At 31.5% G+C, this 9,119-nt stretch overlaps 1 protein-coding gene across 1 annotated transcript in view; it reads left to right on the forward strand.

The window, feature by feature from the left end:
• The window catches only part of LOC123009743, a 28,849-nt gene that overhangs the window by 10,052 nt on the left and 9,678 nt on the right, over window positions 1-9,119 (forward strand). Inside the window, exon 4 of the mRNA XM_044406252.1 lies at window positions 7,953-8,085. Coding sequence (XP_044262187.1) covers window positions 7,953-8,085 — 133 coding nt within the window. The remainder of the gene's footprint in view (window positions 1-7,952; window positions 8,086-9,119) is intronic.

Raw genomic sequence — 9,119 nt, forward strand, 5'->3', positions numbered from 1 at the left:
TAAAAAATTTGAATATTTAAAATTTTGAGAAATAAAACTTGTATTGGAATTTTGAATTAATCAATGTGTGAAAACTGAAATCTTAAAAGCCAAAAATATAAGAAAATTTTTCAACATCCTGGGGAAAATAAAAATTTAATTTAAAATTATAATTTAAGGACAAAAGTCTTGAAAGGCGCTGTTTTTTGAATAAAAAATTACTTTTCGAGCTATGATTAAGCAATTTAAAAAAAAAATAGGAACAACAACGAAAAAATTGAAAATGGTTCAGCAGATTGTAAAATAATTGCTTTAAAAAATTACACTAGTTTACAAATAATAACTTGTTGAATATACCTTTAATCAAATTATAATTTTTATGTTTATTTACCTTTAATTAAACAAAAATAATTGTTAAATTTTTCTTATTACGTCAAAGTTTTTGGTTACGAACTATATTTTTTCTGCTTTCTGCACTAATGCCTCCGATTTAAAATTTATTTGAAATTCAAATAGTTGCTCAATTATTGCAAAATTATCATAAGATGGGTTTGAATGGGTCTTAAAATACATTTCATTGACTCGCATTTGGACTTCTTTTTTGAAGGGTTTTCAAAGATCGGCACAAAAGTTTACTGTTGGACTGTTATAAAGAAAAGTGATCCAAAAAAGTATAAAAAATAAAATAAAGTGAAATAATTCATTAATTTGTTGTTTTTTGTATTTTTGTTAATTACATAGGCTGTCCCAGAGCTCCGTATTTCTTCGATTACTTTGACAGTAAAGATGATAAATGCGGCTTCTTTTGGAAGATAGACATTCATTTTTTCTATGGTCCAAAAATATTTTCGCCATTATAGGTAATTCCTATATAGGGTGGCGTAACAAAGTTATATTTTTTCTTATGGAACACCCGGTATATTATGCGCTTATTTCAAAGAACTTTTAATTCTAAGAACATCCATATTAGGTTTTATGGGTCTATCATAGACCGTTTTTTTTATTTATGGGCAATTTTTTGAAAACAAGTACCATTTTTGACAAATCACAACACTTTTGCTAGAAAGAGGAACTGAATAAAAACAATTGCAAGCTTTGTACTGAGTCTGGTCCTAAATTATTATGGTTGAAATTTAAGAAAAAATATAACTTTGTTGCGACACCCTTTATAGAAATTACGTATAATGACAAAAATATTTTGGACCATAGAAAAAATGAATGTCTATCGTCCAAAAGAAACCGCATTTCGTTATCTTCTTTACTGTCAGAGTAATCGAAGAAATACGGAGATCTGGGACAGCCTGTATTTCTTAAACGTGACTTGGTGACGTTTTTAAATACTTTTTTTGAACTCAGTGTCTCAAAATCTATACAAAATTAAAACAACTTTCAGCTAAGGTATAGAAATCGTGTAAACTAGTGTTATTTGAGTATTTTTCAATGTTGGGGCTAATAGAAATTTCACACAAAAGCTCGTCAAAATATTATTTATTTGCATTTAAAAGGACCAGCTCAATTACCGTAAATATCTGAAACGAGGAAACAGTAAATTGCTTTAGTAGCTCCTTATGTTCAGTTACAGCAATATTGGCGCTTGGAGCTTTTTCGCCACAAAGCTCATTACAGACCATTTCTTTCAAGTCCTTTGTCTCGCCAAATTTATTTTCAGCGACTTTAATCAACAAATGCTTATATGTGAAAATCCAATTTATGCATTTGTGAATTTCTTGACTCCACAAGATGGATCTATTGTCATTTGAAAAGCTCAATTCTCCATTGTTTCGTTTCGCGATAAAAACCACCTTTGTTTTTCCTAGACAAAAGCTCACTGGAGAGAGCTTTTTACTCACTCTCCCAACCAAAGAGGTAAAAAACCTCATTTAAACATCAATCAAATCGGGAGAAAAAATATAAAAACATTTGGAAATCTGATTGTAACTGAAAAATGGATGAGTGCACGAAATGCAGATTTATTACGATGTCTAAAACGTGAAAGTTGTCTCTTTTGATATTCTTTACATCTCATATTTCTCGCAATTCCGTGACCTATTTACCCAAAGCTGAAATTCACAAAGTTAAGAAATTACAACACTTGGGTTAAATTAATTGTTCGGTTGATTGATGTCTCAAATTGGGTTCAAACAAAATTCTCATTTTATTATCGAATCTGAATTTCTGTGTAAAAAAAAATAAAAATCTCTACATTTGCAAAAAATTAACTCGAACTAATTGTGTGCCCGAGCTAATCTCTTTCCTGGCCATAAATTAAATTTCGCCCAATTAAAACACAATGTAGCACGGAGAGAGCTCGGGAAGTACTTAACGATATAATTTACGACAGCTTTAACAACGTAACAGTAAGATGGTGTTATATACACGTGTTTTTGCTCGTTTTTAAATTAAAAATGTAACGAAATTGTGGAAAACTTTGTTCAGGTTAAATCGAGGCAAGCAGTAAAGTTTCGTTACGACTTGTTTTTATATATTGTCGTAAGATTACATTGTCTGCAAAAGTAGAGGTTTTGAATTAGCAAATGTAAACGAAAAATAATTAACGGGCTTCAAAGCTTTTGTTTGTATTTTATTGTTGAGCGGCGGGAGATTTAATTGTTTCTTTGTCATTCAGATTGGGCCCAGAGACGTATCACGGCTTGCAAATTTGCATACATTTATGACGCTCTAGTTGAAAACAAATTGTTACAAAAAAGCTCTTATTCACTACAGAGCGAAGTTTAATGAATGCTTTTCATTCTTGTTTATTTTCATTGTGGCAGTTGCTGATTCAATTATCAAAAAAGTAATAAAGTTTGGATAGTTAAATTTTTGTCAAGAACTTCAATAATAAATTTTAGATCTATTTGTAAGTAATGTACAGAATGTTTTATGTGAGACACCTTGTATATCTCGTTCAAACAATAGTATGGCAAACAATAAAATTGGTTCCTGATAGATTTACAGTACAGAGTGTTCCACATAATTTTACGAGGCCTGCACCTGTATGATGCAATCAGTAATACATATTCCGATACGAACCCGATTACAAATTTTGAAAAATTGGATAATCTTCTCTTGTTTGTTCACCCTTTCAAAACTTACAACATTTTTAGTTAGTTAGTGATTAAGATAGATAAACTAGAATCATATTCATGCCGTCTCTTGGTAAAACAAATAATAATTGTTTCTGAAAAACTGCAGTTTATGACTATTAATGAAACAGTGATTAATTTGACCACGGCTTCCTTGATTAATGAAGGAAGTTTCCATTCACCCGGCTAGTCGCATTCATTAGTTCCGTGTCTTTTTTTTGGTTTGGAGAGGGAGCCACATTAAGGTACAAGATTTTGACAGTTAATAAGGTTATGTGCTGTCACACTCCTGACAGTGGAAGGCAAAAAGGCGTTAGTACATTTATAAAAACGTAATTTGGCCACATTAAATTTCCTGATATGTGGCTATCTGGTAAAGGTGGTTTCATTTACTTTTATTTGAATATTAATCATTAATTCTAATAACAAAAGGCGACAAAAAAAGTCATGTCGTGACAACTTGACAAATTTTCTCAGTGAGACAAATCAAATGCACTAAAAAAAATTCAAAAAGTCCACACACTTTGAATTAAATAATTTTTTTTCTAATTTAAATGAATTTAAAATACTTTTACTTTAAAAAATCATTACTCAATAACTGTTAGGCCTTTTTCCTTCAAATAAAGGCCATTCTAAAGGGATGGACTTGCTCTTTAGAATGATATGCAATTTCAAATTGAATATTGGCAAACTTTTCTTCGAACAGTGTTAGGTTATATATAATATAGGTTATAAGATAAAGAAGTAAACGCATTTCGTACAAATTTGAAAATTTAATTTACTTTCAAAATTTTTCGTTTTTTTGAATAAATATAACTTTTTTTCCTAGTACTTTGTGTGTGGAGATTGCAAGAATTTGCCAATAGTGGAGAGTGGAGGTATCAACTTTCCAACGATAATGCCGCAGACACTGCGATGTTCCTCGCAGGAGAATATGGGATTTTCATTTAAATATGAAACAATTATTGTTTTCAAAATGTAGTCCACCTCTTGCGTAGGCACACTGGGTATTATTTCCAAAATCACTTCTATGACATACTGAATTAACGCAATAAACTTTTCAAATGGATATTTGAGCATTTCTCTGTCATGATTATAAATTAATTCCAAGAGGGGACTTGTTTTTGATAAAAAAAATTTCTTAAGAAATACCCACAGAGAAATAGGGAAAACTATATTGAAATCTAACATAAGATTTCTAAGAAAAAGGCAACCTTTAATCATTAACAGTCAACATTTGAAATAATAATATTATTAACATCTACAGGGTGCGCCAGAACTCGCGCCCCAGAGAAAAATGTCAAGTGCCGGCGGCAATGGGTGGCCACAAAGTGCAGCCGAAGAAGTAACTTTTGTTTGCATAAGAAAGTTATTAGACCCTTAATTCCGCCAATCCCAGAAGGGCACCTCAGGGTGGGATTGAAAAATTATATCTGTTGCTGGGTTACAAAAATAATACCAATTTGTCTAGAATCTTCAATAAATAGTTGGTCTACTGTAATTTTCACATCTGTCATGTGTTGACATAACACTCGATTTTCGAATATTTTTCTCCCCAAAGAGTTTGTACACGAGTGTAATGGTTTGAATTTGTGTTAGATGTTAATTGTGTGGTTTAAGTTAATAAGTTATAACCATGTAATTAGCCGCTGATTATTTGGAGATAATAACCATTTTTGGAAAGTGTTGGAGTAACGCCAGGGAAGCAACTAGGATATTTTTCGAACGTTTTCCTGACAGAAATCGCCCATGCTATAAGGTCACATTGAGGGCCATTGCCAGGGTGCAAGAGCGCTCAAGTCCTACTAGACCGAAAAGAAATTAGAGGTGTTCCCAGAACGGCGCGCATAGTTGAAAATGAAGAAGCTTTTCTTGATTTTTTAAGATGGCACTAGGTAGATGCATCAGAGAAGTTGTAGTCATTATAACTGACATACTCGTATTAGGGCAGAGGAAATTTCAAATGATTTGTTTCCGGGGGCATTTCAGCAATGATTTCCAGTAAATTTGTGGACTGACTGAGAATATTCCAAATGCTTTTTTCCGGGAGCATTTCAGCAATGATTTTTCAGTAAATTTGTGGACTGTTGAAGAATATCAACTAATTTCAATATCAATATTGCAATACTCTTGTGGATTGTTTAATGAAAAAGGAAGCACTTAATGCAATGTGTGTTTTTAAATTACAATTACACTACCGAACAAAAATACCTTGGTAAATCTACAATTATGACAGTAAAAATTATCCTAACCTGTTTTGTTCAAGCACAAATTCTTATAAAAGTACATTTTTCTGTTAGTTTTGCAATAAAATAAAGAAACTGGCGTACATTTTTGTCTTTCTGGTTAATCTAACTTGATTCTAGCATTAGTTTTCAGCTTGTTGTCTGTGTCATATCACTCATATCGAAGAAAAAGTTAAGTAGGAACAATGCTTCTAAAGAAAATATCTAAAAGTATTAAAATAGTTGTTGGTTCATCGCAATGGAAATCGAGTTTTCAAAAATTTTCAACGATTTCGTCTCATTATACATGTGCACAGCATCTTCAGCGAGAAAAATATTCGAAAATAGCGTGTTATGTCAAAAACATGACAAACAATTACAGTTATCCACCTATTTTTTGAAACTTTTAGGCAAATTGGTATTATTTTTGTAATCTAGCAACGGATATAATTTTCCAATCACACCCTGAGGTGCCCTTCTGGGATTGGTGGAATTAAGAGTCTCTCAACTTTCTTATGCAAGCAAAAGTTACTTCTTCGGCTGCACTTTTTGGCGACCTATTGCCGCCAGCATTTGACATTTTTCTCTGGGGCGCGAGTTCTGGCGCACCCTGTATAGAGAAGAGATGTTTTTAAAAATCTTCTATAGTGTGTTTCCGGATAGGTGAAACGACTCTTGTAAAAGATTTAAAAAAAACTCAATTTTACTTTTTATTTTTGGGGTTCAACCCTGTTTAGTTAAAGATTAATTTCTAACATAATTTTCGTCTTGAAAAAACAAGTACCTATGCCTTGTAGATTTAAAAAAAATCGTAATAAAAGAACTGATAAAAATAAAATTCTTTAAATTGTGAAATAATAAACAAAAAATGAAAAATTAAAGTTAGTCGATGATTTTAAAATTTGGTACGTATATACAGGGCTAGATGTTAATTTAAACAACTTTTCTTAATAACTGTTTGTCGTATTTGCCATACAAAAGACACTTTACTTTGTAGAAAAATAGGTTTTTTGAAAATTTCCATTACTTGATTTTTCGAAACTAAAATTTTGTTACAAAGCAGGGCTGAACCCCAAAAAATGAAAATTTACATCGAGAATTCTTTATCTTTTACAAGAGTTGTCATAGTAAACAATGGGTTAAAATTTTTTTTTTATCTAAATTTTATTTTTAGATCATCTGGTATATTTGTCTAATTACTAAATATACAGTTTATATATTGTTCAAAAATTTTAGCGTATGTCAGTGAGAACTTAAAAACTAAATTTGGATTTTTTTAAAAATTCATTGGAATCTTTTCTACATGATAAAATTCCTTGATTTTTTCTAATGGTAACTGTGAAAATTGAATAATGTAAAAGTTGATAGATTTTTTTTTAATATTGAAAATTCGGAATTCTGGTAATTTATGACTAAGTTTGGGATGATGTGCTGCTAATGCATTGACAATAGATCGGGCCTTTTTCTTTTGTCAAGAAATTCTGGCCTGATTACCAATTACCACAAACCGAACCATAAATTATTGAAACTTACAGATTTTCAATATTAAAATGTTAACTACTCATAACCCATCTACTTTTGCATTATAATTATTTCTACAAAAAATCAAGGAATTTTTTCATGTAGAAATTATTCCAATTAAGTGAATTTTTTTTTTCAAATTTGGTTTTTATGATCTCACTGCCATATGCTAAAAATTTTGAACAATAGGTATCAATGCACTAAATTGAAGTCTGCATAATCTTCTAAAATCAATTGGAAATATTTATTTTTGGGCCGGCCCTAAAACTTGGGACAGGCTGTACAGTATATTCCGGATTTACAAGAGGAAAAATTTGTTTATCTTTGATTTTACGCCAAAACTGCAAAGGAAAAACATTTTTTGCTTCACCTGAAACGAGCTAATCTGTAATTAAAACCTTATTATTCTAACTCAGTAGAAAGAAAAGTTTATTTTTTTCTTGGACTTGTAATTATTTTTCTCTGCTTTTCAGGTCTCATCACAATGGCGGTTTTATTTTTTTTGACAACGGTGTCATTTAACTTGGGTAAACTTATTTGTCAAAGTGACACCGTTGTCAAAAAAAATAAAACCGCCATTGTGATGAGACTTGAAAAGCAGAGAAAAATGTTTGTGAAAAACATAATTTTAATAACTCAAAGAAACAGCTTTGAGATGTGAAACAAGTCATTTTTAACAAGTACTATCATTATTCAATGAATGAATTAATTGTCAAAGTGAGATATAGTTGTCAAATAATTAAAACCGTCAATGTGATAGGACTAAAAGAAGAGAAAAATTAACTTTTCATTGAATCAAAATAATGAAGTTTATAGTTTTGCTCATTTTAGGAGGAGCAAAAAATGTTTTTATTGCAGTTTTGGCGTAAAATCAAAAAAAAATTCCTTTTGTAAACCCAATCCGGGGACATACTGTATACCATAGTATTTTCCTTATTCCTTGTCATTTATCTCGGGACTGTAATTCCCTAATTAATCTCCCCTATCAAAGTCTTGTTCCGCGACCGCATTATTGCCTCCCTTTCTTTGCCTCCGTCAACTCGGCAAGAGTTAACGGAATAATTTATCCTTCTCCCATAAGTCTCCCAATTCTATCCTCCCTAATCCCGGTGTATTGTGCATTAATCCGGTTCACTTCCAGGGTGGAGTTCGTGGAGTGACTGGTCCGCATGCAGCGTTAGCTGTTCCTCCGGGATCCAACAACGCACCCGCCACTGTCTTATCTCGGACTGTCCCGGATTCAACGTAGAACAACGACACTGCAATCTGTTCGGGTACGAAGAACTTAATTATGTTTAGTGTTGTTGTTGTATCTCCCGGATTTGGCTTAAGCACAACGACGAAAAAATTACGCGCTAGAAAGAGTCCCGAGTTTTTGCCGGGCTTTGGGAGACGTTAAGTAGATAATAAATTGGACTGTTTTGTAATAAAAATGGGGATTTGTGTTGTACAAATGGCCCCGGCTGGATCCTGCCGCTCTGACGCTTCAATTTCGCGCTTTCGGACGACCAAAGTGATATTTGGATTGAGGGAAATGGGGCGACAGCGAGGGAGAACCAGCGATTTACTGATTATATTCATAAATTATGACTATGGGAACAACACTAGAAGCTAAGTGCCTGTTATTAACAGACGTTTGGGTTATTTATCGTACCAGCACACTTAATGAATTTATAATTAAACTACTACTATTTACACTCATTTATTTTGATTAAATTACTAATACCTTTCTCTAAAAAAATATATTTTCTGACAAAATAAGATTTTTTAGTTGAACAAATTTTTTTTATTGTAAAGACAGAGAAAATGTGTCTCAAGCATAAGACAACTAGTTACATTTTTTAGAAATTGTGCATTAAAATAAAAAAACAATAAATAATTGCATTAGACGTTATGTATGCCGTCTACTGTTATACAGGCTCGTCCAAAAGCCTGGAAACGATTTTATTCTGGCGAAACTATCAATTTTTTGGCAAATAGATTTATAGGTGTGCAATGACCATAAAAATGCTATTCAAAAAAAATGAATATTAATTAATTGTTTATACTTAGGAGATAAACATAGTAACAATTTTTTGTAAATGGAAACCTACCACATTTTTTTACACTTGTTACGAGAATTGTTGCTGTTCAAAAAATTTTTTGTAAACCTCACTTTTTTGTTAAAAAAATGTTCGACTTATAAAAATTAAAGAATTTTTTTTAAGTAAACTACCAGTTTTTTTGGAAATAAATTAATAAATGTTTAAAGGCAGTGCCAAGATATTTTTTATTTTAATTAATTCTTTAAACTTTTGAGATTACCATA

The sequence above is a fragment of the Tribolium madens genome, unplaced genomic scaffold (genome assembly GCF_015345945.1).
Source record: "Tribolium madens isolate multiple individuals breed KSU strain unplaced genomic scaffold, Tmad_KSU_1.1 Scaffold_7;HRSCAF=85;Tcas5.2_LG10, whole genome shotgun sequence".
Lineage (NCBI taxonomy): Eukaryota > Metazoa > Arthropoda > Insecta > Coleoptera > Tenebrionidae > Tribolium > Tribolium madens.